This window comes from Ovis canadensis, chromosome 19 (genome assembly GCF_042477335.2).
Source record: "Ovis canadensis isolate MfBH-ARS-UI-01 breed Bighorn chromosome 19, ARS-UI_OviCan_v2, whole genome shotgun sequence".
Classification (NCBI taxonomy): domain Eukaryota; kingdom Metazoa; phylum Chordata; class Mammalia; order Artiodactyla; family Bovidae; genus Ovis; species Ovis canadensis.
Window position 1 is genome coordinate 71,723,753 of NC_091263.1, and position 23,118 is coordinate 71,746,870.

General features: G+C 45.5%; 1 protein-coding gene across 2 annotated transcripts in view; it reads left to right on the top strand.

Moving 5' to 3' along the window:
- Nucleotides 1-5,709: 5,709 nt before the first annotated feature.
- MRPS25 (mitochondrial ribosomal protein S25) overlaps nucleotides 5,710-23,118 on the top strand; it is a 59,319-nt gene continuing 41,910 nt past the window's right edge. Inside the window, exon 1 of one of the 2 annotated variants that reach the window (XM_069561027.1) lies at nucleotides 5,710-6,394. In XM_069561027.1, coding sequence (XP_069417128.1) covers nucleotides 6,261-6,394 — 134 coding nt within the window. In that variant the 5' untranslated portion in view covers nucleotides 5,710-6,260. The remainder of the gene's footprint in view (nucleotides 6,395-23,118) is intronic. The other variant, XM_069561028.1, reaches the window with a different exon arrangement.

The window sequence follows — 23,118 nt, forward strand, 5'->3', positions numbered from 1 at the left end:
TGGTTGGGTGTGTGTGTTTGTGTGTTTGTGCACACCAAGAATTACCAGATAACATCTGGTCATCTCCTTAATAATACCAGTCCTCTCCTTAATGACTTCTGAGTACAAGAAAACAGCCCTAGCTCCTGTGTTCCCCGGGTGGTTATGGCCTCGAGACAAAACCAGGAGTCTTCCCAGGGGATAAATACGGGTTCCAGGTCTGCCCTTATGTTCAGTGATTCCTGCAGTGTTGAGTAAATGAACCATCTTACACAGGTGTCGTGCCCAAAGGTAGCAGAACTGGGCAATGGGAAAAGAGGAAGCTGCCGAGTGGGTCTTCGATGTTGCCATCACTTGGACCTTCGAGACCTCCCAGGACTAACCCAGGAGGAGGTGATGTTTAGGAGAGTGTAGGGAGCCCCTCAGGCTGCCTCTCGCATGCTAGTCCACACGCAGCCTTCAGCCGTTCATCTCGTGTTCCAGCTTCGGCTCCAGTGGCTTCTGCTGCAGGTAAGCAGATCTTGGCTGTCACTCTGCGTTCACCTCTGCAGGTTTCTAGGCGGTAGTCAGCCCTGCCAACTCAGTTCTCTGCGGTCCGAAGAGCCACTGACTTTCAGTTTGGCCAGCTTTCTCATGTAAGGACAGGAGTGACAACTATCAAACTTCATGTTTCTGAGCTGAAGCTGGAAGTCCTGAAGTCTTTTGGAAAACGATGCTAGGCTACTGAAGAGTTGAAGGCAGAAGAGCTTGTGACCTTAAAGTTCAGAAGACGTGCTTCCTGTGGATGGAATGTCCTCCCTAATGTTAGAAACCTGAGTGCCTGTACACAAAGCAGGCCAGGGAAGCTTGGGTTTTGGAGACAGGCAGACCTAGGCTGGAATCCCAGGGGTGTAACCCGTGGCATGCTTAACCTCACCACACTCTCTTTGATCTGTAAACCGGAGTTGTTTGGAGGGTTAAATGAGGTATCTACACCCAATACTTGACATTCTGTCTGACCTATAGCAAGCATTAAATATTACCTGTTTGTTTTGTTTTTAAATTTCTATTTATTTAGCTGTGCTGGGTCTTAGTTGCAGCACATGGGATCCTCGATCTTCTTTGCAGCATGTCAGATCTTTAGTTGAAGCATGTGGGATCTAATTCCCGACTAGAGATTGAACCCAGACCCCTGCATTGGGAATGTGGGGTCCTAGGCACTGGACCACCAGGAAATTACCCTACAAGGGTTTTAGGAGCTCTGACCAGGAGCTGGGAACAAAGACCAAGTATATATATATTTTTTTATAACAGAGGTGGATTAAGAAACACTTACAAAGGTCACAGCCCAAGGACACTGATCCATTAAAATACTGAGATTTCACCATAAAATTATACAATGTTTCTCTTCCCCTACACCTTACCACCACACCAAAAGAACTCCAGTATAAGCATAGACTACAACTGAATGAGGAGCAAAACACACACTCTCTAGGGAAACCCAAAGTCACAAGAGACAAAAGCTAAGACGCTAGAGGCGTTGAAGCCTCTGGCCACCTACAGCTATAGCAAACAAACAGCTCAAGTCCCAGCCAGAATAACATACCCTTCATAACAGAGGCTTATTTACCTCAGTTCCTATTACCTAATACAGCCAATAATGTCTGACTTTCAACAAAAAATTTTAAGTGTGCTAAAAAAAGGTAAGGAAAAAAACCCCCACTGTGATAAGACAAGTATATATCACAACCAGATTCAGATACTAGACAGATGTTAGAGTTACCAGATAGGAAAGTTAAGTGATTACTATGGTAAAGAGTCTAGTGATAAAAGTAAATAATATGCAAGACGAGATGAGTAATGGAAACAGAGATAAGGAAACTCTAAGAAAGATTGAAAGGAAATGCTAGAAATAAAAAAACACTAACAAAGAATGCTTCTGATGGGCACATCAGTTGATTGGACACAGCCAAGGGAAGAGTCAGTTGACTGGACACAGCCAAGGAAAGAATCAGTGAGTCTGGAGGTCGGTCATGGAGACTTCCTTTGTTGTTGTTCAGTTGCTATGTTGTGTGACTCTGCGACCCCATGGACTGCTGCGTGCCACGCTTCCCTGTCCTTCCCTATCTCCCGGAGCTTGCTCCAACTCATGTCCATTGAGATGGTGATGCCATCCAACCGTCTCATCCTCTGTCACCCCCTTCTCCTGTCCTCAGTCTCTCCCAGGATCAGGGTCTTTCCCAGTAAGTCAGCTCTCTGCATCATGTGGCCAAAGTATTGGAGCTTTAGCTTTAGCATCAATCCTTCCAATGAATATTCAGGGTTGATTTCTACTGGAGAAAGGATAGGCTACCTGCTCCAGTATTCTTGGGCTTCCCTTGTGGCTTAGCTGGTAAAGAATCCTCCTGCAATGCGGGAGTCCTGGGTTCAATCTCTGGTTGGGAAGATCTACAGAAGGGAAAGGCTACCCACTCCAGTAGTCTGGCCTGGAGAATTCCAAGGACTGTATAGTCCACGGGGTCGCAAAGAGTCAGATACGACTGAGTGACTTTCTCTTTCACTTTTCCTTTAGGATTGACTGGTTTGATCTCCTTGCAGTCCAAGGGACTCTCAAGAGTCTTCTCCAGCACCACAGTTCAAAAGCATCAATTCTTTGGTGCTCAGCCTTCTTATGGTACAACTCTCAGATCTGTACATGACTACTGGAAAAACCATAGCTTTGACTATATGGACCTTTGTCAGCAAAGTGATGTCTCTGCTTTTTAAAACACTGCATAGGTTTTTCATAGCTTTTCTTCCAAGGAGCAAGAGTCTTTATATTTCATGACTGCAGTCACCATCCTCAGTGATTTTGGAGCCCAGGAAAATAAAATCTGTCACTCTTTCCACTTTTTTCCCATCTATTTGCCATGAAATGATAGGACCAGATGCCAGGATCATAGTTTTTTAATGTTGAGTTTTAAGCCAGCTTTTTCACTCTCCTCTTTCACCCTCATCAAGAGGCTTTTAGTTCCTCTTCACTTTCTACCATTGAAGTATCATCTGCATATCTGAGATTGTTGATACTTCTCCCGGCAATCTTGACTCCAACTTGTGATTCATCCAGCCTGGCATTTTTCACATGACGTACTCTGCATATAAGTTAAACAAGCAAGTTGACTATATACAGCCTTGACATACTCCTTTCCCAGTTTTGAACCAGTTTGTTGTTTTTCTATGTCTGATTCTAACTGCTGTTTTTTATCCTGCATACAGGTTTCTCAGGAGACAGGTAAGGTGGTCTGGTATTCCCAGCTCTCTAAGAATTTTCTACAGTTTGTTATGATCCACACAGTCAAAGGCTTTAACATAGAAAATGAAGCAGAAGTAGAATTTTTTTTGGAATTTCCTTGCTTTTTCTATGATCCAGGGGATGCTGGCAATTTGATGTCTGGTTGCTTGGCCCTTTCTAAATCTAGCTTGTACATACGGAACTTCACAGTTCACATACTATTGAAGTCTAGCTTGGAGGATTTTGAGCATTACCTTGCTAGTATGTGAAATGAGCACACTTGTATGGTAGTTTGAGCATTCTTTGGCATGGCCTTTCTTTGGGATTGGCATGAAAACTGACCTTTTCCAGTCCTGTGGCCACTGCTGCGTTTTCCAAATTTACTGGCAGATTTCCCTACTGAACTTCCCTACTGAAATGCAAATGGGAAAACAACGAGAACAATAACAAAAAACCCACAGAACATCCAAGAACGATGGGACACTTTCAGAATACCAGAAGGAGAAAAAAATCAGAATACCAGAAGGAGAAAAAAAATGAAAGAGTAAAAATATTTTAAGTAATAACAGCCAAGAATTTTCCAAAATGAATGGCAGTCACCAAACTACAGGTCCAGGAAAGCTCTGAGAACATCAAGCAGGATAAATACCAAAAATATACACTAGGTATATCTTTTTTTTTTGCCTAGAAATTTTATTCTGGTGCACTTCACTGGATTGACAAGTACCTTAGATATTTAATTTTGCTATAAATACATACTGTGTGCAGGTTATACATATACATATATATGTATATATACATATATATATATATAACCTGCATGTGTCTACACACACACACACACACACACACACACACACACAGGCCGTATACCTAAATTTGAATTCTTGTGTGGGTGATGACAAAGGTGACGATTGTCATAACCTATACACCTAGGTATATCTTATTCAAACTCTATAAATGAAAGGCATGAAGAAAATCTTGAAAGAAACTGCCGGGAGCCAGCGTGAGGAACTCCACCCTTGGCAAAGGTCATGAGGAAGGAGGCTCGGAATCATGCAAAGGCGAGATCGAGCCTCAGGAGAGCCCCTGTTCCCGAGCATCTACCCCCAAAACCAGACTGCCTACTTTACTGTTTTATGCTCTCACCTATACCTCTGACTTTATGGGGGGCTGACCCCCCACCACCTCTCTCGGAGAAGGAGTTAACTTGCAGCTCCAGTTAATAAAAATTCCTGGGCGTGACAAGAGTGTTTCAACTTACAAACTCCTCTGAAGGTTCTCTAGCCTGCCTGAGCAGGTTCGTCTGGCCACATGTGATTGTTTACAGCCTCCCAACCGTGAGAGGCACAAGATGCTTTAAACTTTCTAAATACAGATTCTTTTGAGAAGTTAGAAAATTATTAGTATAGTATAGTGGGTTGATTAGAAATTATATTGGTGAAGGGTTTTTCATTTGTTGAGCCAATATTTGCTGCTAAATCTCCATATTCCCTGCCCTTATAATGAATATAACTAGCATATAGGAGAAATAAGTATTAACCTTTAAGATTAATCATGTTAAACCTTAGGCTACGTAAATTCCTTTCTTGATTGTAACCCACTATACCCTCACCCTATAGGAATGCAACTTTATTTGGAGGGTGGCACCTGGTTTAAGAAAAAAATCACCCCTGGAAAAAATAAGTTTTCTGGTTGACTGACTGTTATCAGAAAGGGCCATAAAATGTCAGCAGGCCTCATGGTCAGAAGATGATGTAAAACCCCTAAAACCTTTTGTATAATTTTATATGAAGCACCTGATTTTGACAAGGGCCAGGTCTGCTGACCCCGCGTGAACTCTGTATTCATCCCTATGTATAACAAAAAGTATATAAGCAACCTGAAAATAAAGAAATCGGATCAGTTTCTGGAAAGACTGATTCCCCCGTGTCGTTCTTTCTTTCCCCTTCTGGCTGAATTCCCATCTGGAGCATGGATACTTGATTGGTATTCCACGTAAACCAAGTTATTCAGCCTCCTTTTCTCCACTAACATGTCCTACTACACTATCCTTTTCTAATCTCTCTTTATATCTGTAATTAAATAAGTTTTTTCCTAGGACGCCGATTCCGTCTCCCCTTCGAATTACCCTGGATCCACCGGGGCTGGACCCCGGCAAGAAACCAGAATAAAAAACTGTCTTTCCTATAGTGGAAAAAAGACAGCTGCCTGCTATTTAGAAACCATGCAAGAGAGTGGAGTGAAACATTTAAAGTGTTGAAAGTTGCCCCCCACTCCCAACCTGTATTTCTGTATCTGGCAAAACTGTCCTTCAAAAGTAAAGAACTGACATATTCGGATCAATAAGAGTACTTCAGAAAGAGTACTTCTCAGCCACCTTTTGCTTTTCAAGGAATAGAGGTCCAGAGCTCTTAAGTGATGGAACCAGGAAGTGGATACATACTCAATTCCTTTTTTCCCCCCTTTTGCAAGTCAGTGTTTTGTTTTCTGTTTGTTTGTTTTTAAGTCAGTGTTAGACATGGCGCAGGTCTTACCCTTCACCGTAAAGCCGGAGTCGAGTGAGGAAAACTGAGACACACGAGGTTGAACAGAAAGTTATTGGGCGCCTTGGTATTCAAACTCAGCTTTGCCGAATTACTTCCTCCTATTAAGTTTGCTGTCCGAATGACCGAGTTTGAGTCTACATAAAATGTTTTCCCTGGGCGGAGGGGAGAAGGACCGAGTCGCAGAGCGTGAAAACCTCAACGTTCCACGAGGTCGGAGGCTGTAGCCAGAGCCGCTGTCTCCTCGCCCACGCCGCCGCCAACGGAGGCGAGCCCCGCCAGCCAGGACTACAAGTCCCAAGCTGCTCCGCGGCGCGCGTGCTGCCCGTCGGGAGCGACCCTCCGTCTCCCGTGAGTCTGCGCGGGAAGTGGAAGCCGGCGCTGAGGCGAGGCGGCCGGCGGGAAGCGGGGGAGCTGTCGCCCGTGCTCGCTGCTCCGCGCTGCTGGACTCGTGGCCGGCAGTCCGGTCCCCACTCGCCGCCGCCATGCCCATGAAGGGCCGCTTCCCGATCCGCCGCACCCTGCAGTACCTCAGCCAGGGGGACGTGGTGTTCAAGGACTCGGTGAAGGTTATGACGGTGAACTACAACACGCACGGGGAGCTGGGCGAAGGCGCCAGGTCAGTCCGAGCCGCCGGCTCCCACCAGTCGCCTGCGAGCCCGCTGGAGACCTGGCGCCACTGTCCCCGCCCCACTGCGCGGACCGGCAGCTGCCCCAGGTCCCGCAGCAGAAGGGGACCCTGGGCCGGGCTGGGAGAGGGGCGGAGTGGATGGAGCCCAGCCGGGGCCACCGAGCCGCTGGCGTCCCGGCTCTCCTTGCACTCGCGGGCTCCGGGCGAGTTGTTTTTCCTCAGTGTCCCGACTGGGGGGACACCTGTGTCCCAGGGCTGAGGTGGCGGTGCGCTGGGAGAGGTTACCGCCGCTGGCCTTGGTGGAGCCGGCGTGCAGCGCGGTGTCTGAACGCTCCGCGTGCGGTTCACCGCAGTGTTCCTCTCGGCTCAGGGATGAGGGAGCGCGAGACGGTAAGGGACCGGCTCGGCCAGGCACACCCTCCTGAAGGCTGGTGAGGGGCAGCTCCGAAAGTGCTTCCTTCTCCAAGGACTCATCACCGTTGGTTTTTTTGGGGGCTGTGCTGTCTTCAGTTGCCGCGGGCGGCGGGGGGCGGGGGAGGAGCTTTCTTGTGTTACCCGAGCAGGGGCTACTCTTTGCGCTGGCTTCTCTGGTTGGGGACCACCGGCTGTGCGCGCCCGGGCTTAGACGCGCTGCAGCGTGTGGGATCTTTGTTCCCGACCAGGGATGGCGCCCGCGCCCCTTGCTCCACCACTGGACCACCAGGAACGTCCGGACTCATCACCCTTTAAATGAAGGGACTGTCCGTGTCAGCTCTGCAGCCTCCCGTTACCCACTTCGCCCCTGCACCCCCAGCTCCTTGATGCTCTTCAGCCCGCAGCAGAGTCGGGATTCATTGGAAGGAAAGCTTGCAAATGAAAGGTTTGAACTGGACCTTGAGGCAGCGACAGTGCCCTGGGCTTCTCAGGTGTTAGATATAAATTTACCGAGTGCCTGTTCATGCCGCCCCGCGATGTGCTGGAAATGTAATTCCTGTTTTTTCAGAAACTTTGGGCCTGGGTGTGTGGGATGGAATAGAGTGTGACTGGAGAGCAGCTCCCTGTCGAGGGTGGTCCCCCCCACCCACTCCGGGAGGTTCTTCAGTGCAGGGCTGTTCAGGAGAGCCAGAAGCTACCCCCTAGCTGCGTTTGCCCCCTAGGAACTTGGACCTGCTTGTGTGGGGTCAGCTGGTATGAGGACTTCCTGGAAGACTCGGTCATAGGGCTGAATGGGCTCCAGGTCTCCTGCATAACTGACTTTGAATCCTTCCATCCACACCAGGAGTCCCAGGGCAGAGGCCAGACAGGTACAGTGAAGGCGGGACACAGTGTGGATGGACCTGTACTAAAATGAAATACTGCCCTGTCCCAGGGGGTCACTGACTGCTTGAACACATGTTGGCTAGGTGGGCTCCATGGAGAATCCCTGACTTGTCAACAAGCCTGAAATTCAGCTTTCTGTGTAAGTCTCTGGTGTTTTAAATGGTCAGCTGGGGACTTCTGGGACTTCCTTAGTAGTCCAGTGGCTAAAACTGAGTACTCCCAATGAAGGGGGCCCAGAGTTCAATCCTTGGCCAGGGAACTAGATCCCGCTTGCTGCAGCTAAGACCCAGGGCAGCCAAATAAATAAATATGTGTATTTTTTTAAAAGACCAGTCAGTCAGAATAGACCTGCGCATACTTGCATGCTCAAATATTTTAATACCCATTAGGTAAATAGGAGCCAAACAGCCTGTGTTCCTAGTGATAAAGGCTTGCCTTGTCTCACTGGTATTGAGGTTTTAGCCTGGCAGACTTGCTCTTTGTAGCCCCACTGGCCTTTGCCCTAGGCACTTCAGCTGTCCCTCCGTTCCAAGTGCCAGTGGCTGGCACAGCGCCCCCCGGGGCTAGTGAGTCTCAGGCTGTGCGCTGGGTGTGTGGGGAGCCTCCTTTGCTCAGTGTCTGAGCTGAGTTCCGCCTCACCTCTGCCAGGTGTTCTTGCCCTTACGATGCAGCGGGAGTAGTAACAGCTGCTGGCATTTATCAGGTTCTGTGTTCAGCCCTGTGCTGCAGGGTCCAGGTGAATTTGATAATGACTGGAGCCCAATGCTCACGGCCCTGAGTCTGTGGCTTACTGGTCATGTGACCAAGGACATTTTACTTTTCGGAGTTGTTTTTTTTTTTAAAACATTTGTTTCTTTGGCTACACTGGATCTTAGTGGCTGTATGCAGGATCTTCGATCTTTGTCGTGGCATGCGGGATCTTTAGTTGGGGCGTGTGAACTTCCTGGTGGTCCAGTGGCTAAGACTCGGTGCTTCCAATGCAGGGTGCCTGGGTTGGATCCCTGACATGTTTTCTTAATGTAAAAACCCCACCCTCTGGGGTTGCTGCCAGCGTTCGAGTATAAGTGCCAGGTGCGAACTGAAGGTACCTTTTGTTATTAACCTCCCCCCATGCTCCAGCAGAGAAGGCGATGGCACCCCACTCCAGTGCTCTTGCCTGGAAAATCCCATGGACGGAGGAGCCTGGTGGGCTGCCGTCTATGGGGTCGCACAGAGTTGGACACGACTGAAGCGACTTAGCAGCAGCAGCATGCTCCAGCAGGAACCGTTACATAGCCCTGTTGAATGTTGTCCTACTAGTTGTAGGTGCGAGAAGCTCCTGCACAGGTTTGCCCTGAGTTTTTTGTAAACAGTTTTGGTGTGTGGCCATCCTCTGCTGTGGGGTGGGAATTGAGGTGAGGGGTCCTGAGTCCGGGAAAGTCCAGTCCTGTGAGCTGTGGTGCTCTCCAAAGCTTATTATGCTGGTTAGCACTCTGCTTCCACCTCCTCCCAGAGGCAGCTGCTTTTCAACTCTTAACCATTTGATTAGCGAAGTGTTTTCCGCCATATAAATGCCATAGTTAGCTCCTCCTTGCTTTCTTAGCTTTCGGCTTTATCGATTGACTTGCTACTTTAGAAGGCAAGGATTTAGCTCCCCCTGCAGCACTGCCATTCCCCACCCCAGCACGTGCATGTTGAGTGTGAGTTGGAAAAGACAGAGTGCTTCAGAAAGGAGTTTATGAAGAACAAAGAGCAGAGATAATGAGGACACTGCAGGCACAGAGGGCCGACCCCTGACCAACCAGGGCGAGCCAGTGCAGGGTTAGAAGCCAGTGCAGGGTTAGAAGCCAGTTTTTATAGTCTCAAGACAAAGAAGATTCCTGCTGGAAGGGTGACGTTAGGTGGCTGGTTAGGCTGGGTATTTGTATCTAATGTGGGATTAGGGAGCTGGCTGGTTTAGATGGGTTGGGTGCTTATGGCAACGGTCACTATGGGCTCAGTCGGTTCCGGAGATGGCCAGGGTCGCGTCTGTGGCCTTGCTATGGGACTGCACAGTGCGCACTACTCGACAGCTCCCTCCGCCTCCCAACAGTCACTGAAGAATTCCGAGTGGATCAGTATTCGCTGTTAAGTTACCATGGCTGTGAACGCTAGACACAGTTGAGTCAGAGTATGGTGATTGCTTTTTATTTTTCTTTTGCAGTTTCTTGTTTCCCTAGCTTTATTAATTGTCGTTGCTTTCGTTTTAACTTTGGATTCTGCACCAGTTTTGGACGTCTGCCCAAGCAGATGTCAGACAGTCAGGCTCTCTGTTGCTCCTGTCCTTTTCTTGAGCGTAGACTACAAGCTCCTGTATGGGCTGCTTGCCCTGCCTCCACCGTGTTCACATACACGCTGAGGCGCAGAGCAGTGACTTGCCCGGGCCGGACGGCTGGGGCGTGGGAAAGCCAGGCAGGCGCTCTTCTCCTGTGTGCGGCTCACACCGGTCCATGCTCTGGTGTGGGGCAGGGCGGCAGCAGGAAGCCGAGGGTGCATTGAAATTCGGGTCATGTGGGTTGCCTCGAATCAAGGGATGATTTGCAAAGGTGTGGCAAGAGTGGGAAAAGAAGCCACAAGGGATGATACGGACCAGGGTTCTTGACTTTCCCCAAGCCATAGAAGTTGACTAGAGGCCTGACAAGAGATTCAGGCAAGGCTTTCCTGGGGCTCTTGTTCCGGCTGCAGGATGGAGCAAAATCAAGTCACAGGTTCCCCTGAGCTGTTTCCCTCTGTGGGGTGATGGTGGTGGTGTGTCCAGGGAGGACTGTTTGGGGACTAGACAGGGGAAGAACCAGGCTGCCTCTGGCTTAACTGTTGATGAGAGCTGGGGTCATGTTGCTCCTGCCAAGGAGCCGTTCTGCTCGGATGTGTATTTGTGTCAGCCCCAGGGATGAAGCCTCTAACGTGCTTTCCTGTATTTATTTTTACTGAATTTTATTGGAGTGTAGTTGCTTCACAGTGTTGTGTTAGTGTCTGCGGTGCCGCATGGTGAGTCCGTCGGGCGTGTGGACTCATGTATCCCCTCCGTCTTAAGCCTCGCACCCAGCCCCGCATCCCACCCCTAGGTCACCCCAGCGCTCAGGGCTGAGCCCCTGTGTTACGCAGCAGCTTCCTGCTCGTCATGTTTCACCCGTGGCAGGTGTATAAGGTCAGCGCTAGTCCTGCAGTTTGCCGCATCTCCTTCTCAGCGTGTGTCCACAAGTCCGCTCTCTACGTCTGAGCCTGTATTCCGGCCCTGCAGTAGGTTCATCAGTCCCATTTTTGTAGATTCCAAATATATACATTAATATATGCTATTTCTAACCTCACTCTGTGGAACGGGCTCTGGGTTAAACATTATTTCAGCTGACTCAAATTTGCTACTTTTTATGGCTGAGTACTGTTACCATGTATAAATGTACCGCTTGTCTTTATCCATTCATCCCTCGTGGACATCCAGGTTGCTTCCATGTTCTGCTGCTGCTGCTAAGTCGCTTCAGCCGTGTCCGACTCTGTGCGACCCCATAGACGGCAGCCCACCAGGCTCCCCCGTCCCTGGGATTCTCTAGGCAAGAACACTGGAGTGGGTTGCCATTTCCTTCTCCAATGCATGAAAGTGAAAAGTGAAAGTGAAGTCGCTCAGCCGTGTCCGACTCTTAGCGACCCCATGGACTGCAGCCCACCAGGCTCCTGCGTCCATGGGATTTTCCAGGCAAGAGTACTGGAGTGGGGAGCCATTGTAAATAGTGCTGCAGTGAACATGGGGGGTACCTGTGTCTTTTTTTAGAATTTATTTTATATTTTTGGCCACATGGAGTCTTTGTTGTGGTGTGTGGGCTTCATCCAGTTGGCAGTGAGTGGGGCCAGTCTTTGTTGAGCTGCGTGGACTTGTCATTTCGGTGGCGTCTCTTGTGGGGCAGAGGCTCCAGGCACACAGGCTCAGCGCTCTAGAGCCAGGGCTCAGTGGTGGTGGCTCATGGGCCTCGTTGCTCCAAATCATGTGGGCTCTTCCCCAGCCAGGGATCAAACCTGTGTCGCCTGCATTGGCAGGCGGTTTCTTATCCCCTGTACCACTAGGAAAGTTCCACGTGTGTCTTTTTGAATTATGTTTCTGGCAGGGTATGTGCCAAGTAGTGGGATTGCTGAAACATATGGTAGTCTTATTTCTGTTGTCTTAAGACATCTCCTTAGACACTAATGATATCGTTAGACACTGATGAAATCACTGCAGATGGTGACTACAGCCATGAATTTAAAGGTGCTTGCTCCTTGGAAGAAAAGCTATGACCAGCCTAGACAACATATTAAAAAGCAGAGACATTATTTGCCAACAAAGGTCCATCTAGTCAAGGCTATGGTTTTCCAGTAGTCATGTATGGATGGGAGAGTTGGACCATAAAGAAAGCTGAGTGCCAAAGAATTGATGCTTTTGAACTGTGATGTTGGAGAAGACTCTTGAGAGTCCCTTGGACTGCAAGGAGGTCCATCCAGTCCATCCTAAAGGAGATCAGTCCTGGGTGTTCATTGAAAGGACTGATGCTGAAGGTGAAACTCCAATACTTTGCCCACCTGATGTGAAGAGCTGACTCATTTGAAAAGACCCTGATGCTGGGAAAGATTAAGGGCAGGAGGAGAAGGTGACGACAGAGGGTGAGATGGTTGGAAGGCATCACCAACTCAATAGACATGAGTTTGAGCAAGCTCCGAGAGTTGGTGATGGACAGGGAGGCCTGGCGTGCTGCAGTCCATGGGGTCGCAAAGAGTCAGACACGACTGAGCGACTGAACTGAAGGCATCGTCATACTCTTCACAGTGGCTGTACCGGTTTATATTCCCACCAACAGTGTAAGAGGGTACCCTTTTCTCCACTCTTAGCATTTATTGTTTGTAGATTTTTTTGAAGATGGCCGTTCTGACCTGTGTGATTTGAAGATGGGCATTCTGACCTGTGTGAGGTGATATACTTCGTTATAGTTTTGATTTGTATTTCTCTAATGATGAGTGGTGTTGAGCATCTTTTTCATGTGTTTGATTATGATCTGTATGTCTTTTTTGGAGAGAAGTCTACATAAAGGTCTTCCAGCCATTATTTAATTGAATTGTTTGTTTTTTTGACATTGTGCTCTGTGAGCTGTTTGTATATTTTGAAAATTAACTTTTGTCACCTGCTTTGCAAATATTGTCTCACATTCTGCGGGTTGTCTTTTTGTTTTGTTTGTGGTTTCTTTTGCTTTGCAAAAGCTTTTACATTTAATTAGGTTCCGATTGTTTTTATATTCAGTATTTTAGAAGGTGGGTCAAAATTTTTTTATTTCCATTTTTAAAATAATTTTTCTTTGCATTTTAAAAATTTAATTTTAATTGGAGTATAGTTGTGTTACAACGTTGTGTTGGTTTCTGCACACCATGAGTCACCCATAAGTGTGTGTATATCTATATCTATATATCCCCTGCCTCTTGAACCTCCCTGTCACCCCCATCCCACCCTCCAGGTCCCCAGAGGCACCCAGCCGAGTTCCCCGTGCTACACAGCAGCTTCACACTGCTCTTCACATGATGGCATGTGTCCCTCTGCATCTTCCAGTTCGTCCCATCCTTTCCCTGCTGTGTCCGCAAGTCTCTTCTCCAAGTCTGCGTCCATGTTCCTGCTCTGCAGATGGGTTCAGCAGGACCCTTTTTCTGGATTCCATATATATGTGTTAATATATGATATTTGTTTTTCTCTTTCTGACTTACTTCACTCTGCATAAGAGGCTCTAGGTTCACCCACCTCCCTGAACCTAACTCAGCCTCTGTCCTTTTTATGGCTGAGTAATATTCCATTGTATTTATGTACCACGACTTCTTTATCTGTTCATCTGTCCACAGACATCTAAGTTGCTTACGTGTCCTTGCTGTCACAAATAGTGCTGCACTGAACGTCGGGGTACATGTGCTGTTTAAAGTATGGTTTTCTCAAGGTAGATGCCCAGTAGTGAGACTGCTGGGGATAGTATTTTTTTTTTTTAATTGGAGGATAATTGCTTTACAATGCTGTGTTGGTTTCTGCCATACATCAACATGAATCAGCCATAGGTATGCATACGTGCCCTCGCTCTCGAACCTCCTTGGCACCTCGCACGCCATCCCACCCGTCTAGGTTGTCAGAAAACAGCAGGCTGGTTTCCACGGCTCATGTAGCAAATCCCCATGGCTATGTATTTTGCTCACATATTTCAGTTCTGCTCTTTCAGTTCAGCCCAGCCTCTCCTTTCCCCACTGTGTCCAGAAGATTGTGCTCTATGTCTGCATCTGTGTTACTGACCTGCTAACGGGTTCATATCTACCATTTAAAGAATCCATGCGTGTGCATAAAGATATCTGTTTTCTGACATCGCTTTGTTTAACAGGCTTCAGGATCATCTACCTCACTAGATCTGACTCTTATTCCTTCCTTCGCATGGCTGAGTACTATTCCGCAGTATATATGTACCACCCACTCAATGGACACGAGTTTGAGCAAGGTCCAGGAAGTTGGTGATGGACAGGGAAGCCTGCGTGCTGTAGTTCATGGGGTCACAAAGAGTCGGACATGACTGAGCAACTGAACTGATGTGTGTACCACAACGTCTTTATCCATTCATCTGTGGATGAGCATCTAGGTTGCTTCCACGTCCTGGCTATCGGAAATACTGCTGCAGTGAACTTTGGGGATACACGTGTCTTTTTGAATTACGGTTTTCTCAGGGTCTGTGCCCTATAATGGGATTGTGTATAACATAGTAGTGTATCCCTACTTTTTAAAGGAATATCCATACTTTTGTCCATAGTGGCTGTATTAGTTAGCACTCCCACCAACAGTGCAAGAGGGTTCCCTTTTCTCCACACCCTCTCCAGCATTTATCCTTTGTAGAATTTGTGATGATGGCCGTTCTGACTTTGTGAGATGATATCTCATTGAAGTTTTCGTTTGAGTTTCTGTAATAGTGAGCGATGCTGAGCATCTTTTCTTGTGTTTGTTGCCCATCTGTATGTTTTCTTTGAAGAGTCCTCTGTTGATGTCTGCCCATTTTTTGATTGGATGTCTTTTTTGAAATTGAGCTCCTTGAGCTGTTTGTATTAATATATCCTGAAGATAAATAATCCTTTCTCAGTTACTGAATTTGCAAATATTGTCTGCCATTCTGATGGCTGTCTTTTCATTTCGTTTATGGTTTCTTTTGCTCTGCAAAAGCTTTTAAGTTTAATTAGGTCCCATTTGTATATTTTTGGATTTATATTCATTATTTAGAAGGTGTATTCAAAAATTTTATTTTATTTTTATTTTTAATTGAGCTACCAGGGAAGCCCTAATAATTTTTTAGGGGTATTTAATGTTGATGTTTAGTTAGAGTATAAGTGCTCTCCAGTATTGTGTTGGCTTCTTCCATACCACAGTATGAACTAGGCATCAGTATACATGCATCCTCTTCCTGCTGAAACTCTGCCTGCCCTGCCCTCCTCATACCCGTCCAGTCTCTCTAGGGCGTCACAGAGCACCGGGCTGAGCTCCTTGTGTTATGCATCAGCTTCCCACTAGCTTGGTTGTCTACACATGGTTTTATATACATTTCTGTGCTGCTCTTTGAGTTTGTCCCACCCTTTCTTTCTCCAGCTGTGTCCACAAATCCATTCTTCACATCTGTGTCTGTATTCCTGCTCTGCAGATGGGTTCATCAGGACCATTTTTCTAGATTCGATGCATGTGTGTCAATATACAGCATTTCATTTTCTCTTTCTGACTTGCTTCACTCTGCAAAACAGGCTCTGGGGTCACCCACCTGACTAAAACTGATTCAGATCCATTCCATCTCATTGCTGAGTAATACTCCATTCTGTATGTTCAGCACGACTTCTCTATCCATTCATGTGTCAACAGACATCTAGGGTGCTTGCATGTCCTCAGCACTGAACGTGGTGCTGCGGTGAGCACTGGGTACACGTGTCGTTTTGAATTACGGTTTTCAGACTGTACGCCCAGTAGTGGGATTACAGGGTCATACGGTATTTTTATCCCTAGGTTTTAGGGAATCTCCATACTGTTATCCTTAGTGACTGTTTCAGCCTACATTCCCATGAAGGGTGCAAGAGGGTTCCCGTCTCTCCACACTTTCTGCAGCTTTTATTGTTTGTAGAATTTTTGATGATGGCCAATCTAACCTTGTCAGGTGATACCTCATTGAAGTTTTCATTTGCATTTCTCTAATAATGGGTGATGCTGAGCATCACTTCATGTGTTTGTTGCCCATCAGTATATCTTCTTTGGGGGAATGTGTGTTTAGGTGTTCTGCTTGTTTCTTTTTTTTTGAATGGAGTGGCTTTTTAAATTTTTTAAATTGAGCTCCATGAGCTGTTTGTATATTTTGAAGGTTAAGCCTGTGTCAGTTGCTTAGTTTTCAAAGATTGTCTCCTATTCTGAGGGTTGTCTTTTTGTTTTGTTTGTGATTTCCTTTGCTGAGCAAAAGCTTTTAAGATTAAATATGTCTGAATTGTTTACTTTTTAAGTATATTCATTATTTTAGAAGATGGATCAAAAATTATTTTTCCATAATTTTTTCTCATTTTTTGATTGGGGTATAATTGCTGTACATGTTGTGTTGGTTTCTGCCATACAACAACATGAGTGAGCCCTAAATATACATAGATCGCCCCCCGTCTGAATCTCCCCATCCCCACCAGCCTAGATCATGACAGCCCAGCAGGCTGAGCCTCCGGGGTTATTCAGTAACTTCCCCCTACCTATGGTCTTTAACATGGTAGTGTCTATGTTTCCTTGCTATTCTCGATGTTTCCCACCCTGTCCTTGCCCTGACGTGTACAAAAGTCCATTCTCTACCTTTGGGTCTGTATTCCTGTCCTGTGTATAAGTTCATCAGAGCCGTTTTCGTAGACTCCATATATATGCGTTAATATGTTGTTTGTTTTTCTGACTTCACTTTGTATAACAGGCTCTAGGTTCACCTGCCTCCCTGGAACTGACTCGTTTTTCCCTTTATGACTGAGTGATATTCCGTGGTATATATGTAGCACGTCTTCTTTATCCGTCCATTTGTCCAGAGGTAACTAGTTTGCTTCCATGTCCTGGCTATTATAAATAGTGCTGCAGTGAACATTGAGGTACATGTGTCTTTTGAAAAATGTTTTCTCAATTTTATGCTCAGTAGTTGTATTGTAGGCATAGTAGGTGAGTGATGTTGATCATCTTTCCATGTGTTGGTTGGTCATCTGTATGTCTTTGGAGAGCCGTTCATTAAACCTTCCCCCAACTTTGATTAGTTTGTCTTTTTTCTTGAAACTGAGCTCCATGAGCTGTTACTATGTTTTGGAGATTAATCCTGTGTCAGTTAGCTTTCAAGTATTGTCTCCTGTTCTGGGGGTGGTCTTTTTGTTTGTGCTTTCCATTGCTGTGCAAGAGCTTTTAAGTTTAATTAGGTCCCATTTGTTTATTTTTGTTTTAATAGTCATTATTTAGAAGGTGCCTTCAAATTCTTTATTCCGTTTTTATTAAACTTTTTTGTGTGGTATTTGAAGTTGATTTTTGATTGGAGCGTGATGGCTTTGCAGTGTCATGTGGGGTTCTTCCATGTAACAGCTTGAACCAGTCATAAGCATAGACACATCCTTTCCCCCTTGTGCCTCTCTCCCTGCCGCCTCCCCAGCCCAGTCTCTAAGCTGTCGCAGAGCGCCAGGCTGAGCTCTCTGGTCTGCACCATCTTCCTACTGGTTGTTTGACACCTGCTGATGGATATACTTGTCTGCTGCTCTTTCAGTAGGTCCCACCTTTTCCTTCCCCCACTGTGTTCACAAATCCACCCTCTGCCTCTACCTCTCTATTCCATTTTTCCAGACCCCATACATGTGCCTGGATATACAATATTTGTTTTTCTCTTACTGACTTCCTTCACTCTCTATAAAAGGCTCTAGGTTCACCCGATACCTTAGCACCGACTAAAACTGGTTCCTTTTTATGGCTGAGTAATATTCCATTGGATATGTATAGCACAACTTTATCCATTCATCCTTTGGCAGACGTCTAGATTGCTTCCATGTCCAGCTGTCGTAAATGGTGCTCCAAAGAACAACGGGCTCATGTGTCGTTTGGAATTATGGTTTTGTCAGGGTATATGCCCAGTGGACTTGCTGGGTCTTGTGGTATTTTTATCCTGTTTTTCTTTAAGGACTCTGCATACTTATCGCCATAGTGGGTGTATCACTTTACTTTTCCACCAGGAGTGCACCAGGGTTCCTTTTTCTACACACCCTCTCCAGCATTTACTGTTTGTAGAATTTTTGCTGATGGCCATTCTGACCTTGTATGGTAATAAGCTCACTGAAGTTTTCATTTGCGTTTCTCTAATAACGACTAACGTTGAACGAGATTTCACGTGTTGGTTGCCCATCTGTATGTCTTTGGAGAGATGTCCATTTAGGTATTCTGCATGTGTTTTGAATGGATTTTTGTTGTTTGTTTGTTGACATTGAGCTCCAGAAACTGTAATTTAGAAGGTAATCGGATGTCGGTTGCTTCCTTTAAAATTGTATCTGATTCTGAGTGTGTTGTCCTTACCATTTTGTGTGTAGCTTCCTTTGTTGGGCAAAACCTTTTAAGTTTAATTGGGTTCAAGTTTTTTATTTTTGGTTTTATTTTCATTATTTTAGAAAATGTGTCAAAAACTGTTATTTTTTTATTATTCATAATTATTTCATTCTTTAACTGGAGTATGTTTGCTTTACAAGTATGTGTTGGTTTTTGCCATACAAAGTGTCAGTCAACCATATGTGTGCCTAGACCCCCTCCATCCCGACCTCCGTCCCTCCAACCCCCACCCCTGTGGGTCATCACAGCTCACCAGGATAAGCTCCCTGTTACACATAACTGTGCATCACTATGCATTTTACACATGGTCATGTCTGTACTTCTATGCTGCTCTCTCAATTTGTCCCACCCAGTCCGTCCTCTGCTGAGTCCACAAGCCCCTCCTCTACTTCCGGGTCTGCATTCCTGCCCTGAAAATCGGTTCATCAATACCAGTTTCCTAGATACCATATAGACGCACCAAATACAGTATTTGTTTTCCTGACTTCTTCACTCTGTCTGAGAGGCTCTAGGTTCAGCCACGTCCCTGGAACTGAATCAGATTCGTTCCTTATGGCTGAGTAATATCCCACGGCGGGCTTCCCTGCTGGCTCAGCTGGTGAAGAATCCGTCTGCAGTGCGGGAGAGCAGGGTTCGGTCCCTGGGTTGGGAAGATCCCCTGGAGAAGGGAAAGGCTACCCACTCCAGTATTCTGGCCTGGAGAATTCCGTGGACTGTATAGTCCATGGGGTCACAAAGAGTCGGACATGATTGAGTGACTTCCACTTTCACTGTCCCATGGTATGTATATGTGTAGCACAGCTTCTTTATCTGTTCGTGTGTTGACATACATCTAGGTTGCTTCCATGTCCTGTTTATTGGAAATACTGCTCCATAGATAATTGGGATACAGGTGTCTTTCTGAATTATTGTTTTCTCAGGGTATATGCCCAGTAGTGGGATTACTTGGTCCTATGGTAGTTTTATCCCTACCTGTTCTAAGGAGTGTCCATGCCATTGTTCATGATGGCTGTATCAGTTTACATTCTCAGCCACAGTGCAAGGGTGTTCCTTTTCTCTGCACCCTCTCCAGCATTTATTCTTTGTCGAACTTTTGGTTGTGGCCTTTCTGACCCTATGAAGTGATACCTTATTGAGGTTTTCATTTGCATTTCCCTAATAGTGAGCGATGTTGATCATATTTTCATGTGTTTGTTGGTTATCTGTGTCTCTTCTTCAGAGAGGTGTCCATTTAGTCTTCCCCCGATTTTTTGTATTAGATTGCCTTTTTTTCTTGAGCTGACTGTGGTTCAGATCATGAACTCCTTACTGCAAAATTCAGACTTAAATTGAAGAAGCTAGGTAAAACCACTAGGCCTTTCAGGTATGACCTAAATCAAATCTCTTATGATTATGAAAGTAACAGATTCAAAGGATTGGATCTGATAAACAGAGTGCCTGAAGGGCTATAGGTGGAGGTTCTTAACATTGTACAGGAGGCAGTGATCAAAAATGCAAAACAGCAAAATGTTTGTCTGAGGAGGCCTTACAAATAGCTGAGAACAGAAGAGAAGCAAGAGAGAAAAGGAAGGATATACCCATCTGAATATAGAGTTCCGAAGAATAGCAAGGAGAGGTAAGAAAGCCTTCTCAAGAGAAGAGTGCAAAGAAATAGAGGAAAACAATAGAATGGGAAAGACTAGAGATCTCGAAGAAAATTAGAGATACCAAGGGGACAAGGGACATTGCAGTCCCTTGGACTGCAAGGAGATCCAGCCAGTCCATCCTAAAGGAGATCAGTCCTGGATGTTCACTGGAAGGACTGATGCTGAGGCCTAAACTCCAATACTTTGGGCCACCTGATGCGAAGAACTGACTCATTTGAAAAGACCCTGATGCTGGGAAAGATGGAAGGCCGGAGGAGAAGGGGACGACAGAGGATGAGATGGTTGGATGGTATCAACGACTCGATGGACATGAGTTTGAGTAAACTTCAGGAGTTGGTGATGAACAGGGAGGCCTGGTGTGCCGTGGTCCAAGGGGTTGCAGAGTCGGACACAACTGAGCGACTGAACTGAAGAGGACATTCCATGCAAGGATGGGCACAATATGTATGGATAGTATGGACCTAACAGAAGCAGAAGATAGTAAGAAGAGGTGGCAAGATGACACAGAAAATACACAGAAGAACTGTACAAAAAAGGTCTTAATGACCTGGATAACCACAATGGTGTGATCACTCACCTTAGAGCCAGACATCCTGGAGTGTGAAGTCAAGTGGGCCTTAGGAAGTATTACTACAAACAAAGCTTGTGAAGGTGATGGAATTCCAGCTGAGCTATTTCAGTTCCTAAAAGATGATGCTGTTAAAGTGCTGCACTCAGTATGACAGTAAATTTGGAAACTCAGCAGTGGCCACAGGACTGGAAAAGGTCAGTTTCTATTCCAGTCCTAAAGAAGGGCCGTGCCAAAGAATCTTCAAACTATTGCACAATTATGTGCATTTTATATGCTAGCAAGGCAGTGCTCTGAATCCTTCAAGGTAGGCTTCAACAGTACCTGAACCAAGAACTTCAGATGATGTACAAGCTGGGTTTGGAAAAGGCAGGGGAACCAAAGGTCAAATTTCCAACATCCACTGTATCATAGAAAAAGCAAGGGAATTCCATGCTCAACATCACTCATTATTAGAGAAATGCAAATCAAAACCACAATGAGGTACCACTTCACACCAGTCAGAATGGCTGTGATCCAAAAATCTGCAAGCAATAAATGCTGGAGAGGGTGTGGAGAAAAGGGAACCCTCCTACACTGTTGGTGGGAATGCAAACTAGTACAGCCACTATGGAGAACAGTGTGGAGATTCCTTAAAAAATTGCAAATAGAACTACCTTATGACCCAGCAATCCCACTGCTGGGCATACACACCAAGGAAACCAGAATTGAAAGAGACACATGTACCCCAATGTTCATCGCAGCACTGTTTATAATAGCCAGGACATGGAAACAACCTAGATGTCCATCAGCAGATGAATGGATAAGAAATCAGTGGTACATATACACAATGGAGTATTACTCAGCCGTTAAAAAGAATTCGTTTGAATCAGTTCTGATGAGATGGATGAAACTGGAGCCGATTATACAGAGTGAAGTAAGCCAGAAAGAAAAACACCAATACAGTATACTAACACATATATATGGAATTTAGAAAGATGGCAATGACGACCCTGTATGCAGGACAGCAAAGGAGACACAGATGTGTATAACAGACTTTTGGACTCAGAGGGAGAGGGAGAGGGTGGGATGATTTGGGAGAATGGCATTGTAACAGGTATACTATCATGTAAGAATCGAATCGCCAGTCTATGTCCGACGCAGGATACAGCATGCTTGGGGCTGGTGCACGGTGATGACCCAGAGAGATGTTATGGGGAGGGAGGTGGGAGGGGCTCAAGTTTGGGAACGCATGTACACCCGTGGTGAATTCATGTCAATGTATGGCAAAACCAATACAGTATTATAAAGTAAAATAAAGTAGCAATAAAAATTTAAAAAAAGAGAGAAAGAAAGAACTAAAAGACACCCAGAATGGAAAAGAAAAATTCATAAAACTGTCTTTATTTTCTGTTGCAGCTCAAATGTCAATATCTCCTTAATGTCTACCCATCAACAACTGAGCATAAGAACAAACTGTGTTATAGCCGTACAATGGAATACCACTCAGCAATAAAATGAATAATTGATACAAAACATGAAAGAATTTCCAAATAATTGTCTGAAATTTATAATAGGCAGCAGATCAGTGGTTGCCTGGAGACACTGGAGGAAGCATGGGGAGGAGTGAGAGGAAATAAAATGGGGGTTCAGGAAAACTTTCTGGGGGGCAATTATATGTTCATTCTCTTGATTATAATAATGGTTTCAGGGGTAAATAAGCACGTCCAATCTTAAATTTTACACTTTAAATATATCCAGTTTACTATATGCCACTTATATCTAAATAAAGCTGTTGAAAATGAAAAAAAAAAAGCAAGGGAATTCCAGAAAAACATCTGCTTTTGTTTCATTGACTAAAGCCTTTGACGGTGTGGATCACAACCAACTGTGGATAATTCTGAAAAAGGGGGGAATACCAGACCACCATACTTGTCTCCTGAGAAACCTGTATACAGGTCAAGAAGCAACAGAACCTGACATGGAGCAAGTGACTGGTTCCAAATTGGGAAAGGAGTATGTCAAGGCTGTATATTGTCACCCTGCTTATTTAACTCATATGCAAAGTACATCATGTGAAATGACAAGCTGGGTAAAGCTTAGGTTGGAATCGAGATTTCTGGAAGAAGTATCAGTAACCTCAGATATGTAGGTGACACCACCCTAATGGCAGAAAGCAAAGAAGAACTAGAGAGCCTCTTGATGAAGGTGAAAAGAAGAGAGTGAAAAAAAAGCTGGCTAAAAATTCAGCATTCAAAAAACTTAAGATCATTGTATCCAGTCACATCACCTCATGGCAAATAGGGAAAAAATGGAAACAGTGACTGACTTTATTTTCTTGGGCTCCAGAATCACTGTGAACGGTGACTACAGCCATGAAATTAAAAGATGCTCCTTAGAAGAAAAGCTATGACCAACCAAGACAGCATGTTAAAAAGCAGAGATATCACTTTGTCGACCTAGGTCTGCCCTAGTCAAAGCTATGGTTTTTCCAGTGGTCATGTATGGATGTGAGAGTTGGACCATAAAGAAGGCTAAGTGCCAGGTAATTGATGCTTTTGAACGGTAGTGTTGGAGAAGACTCCTGGGAGTTCCTCGGAGTGCTAGG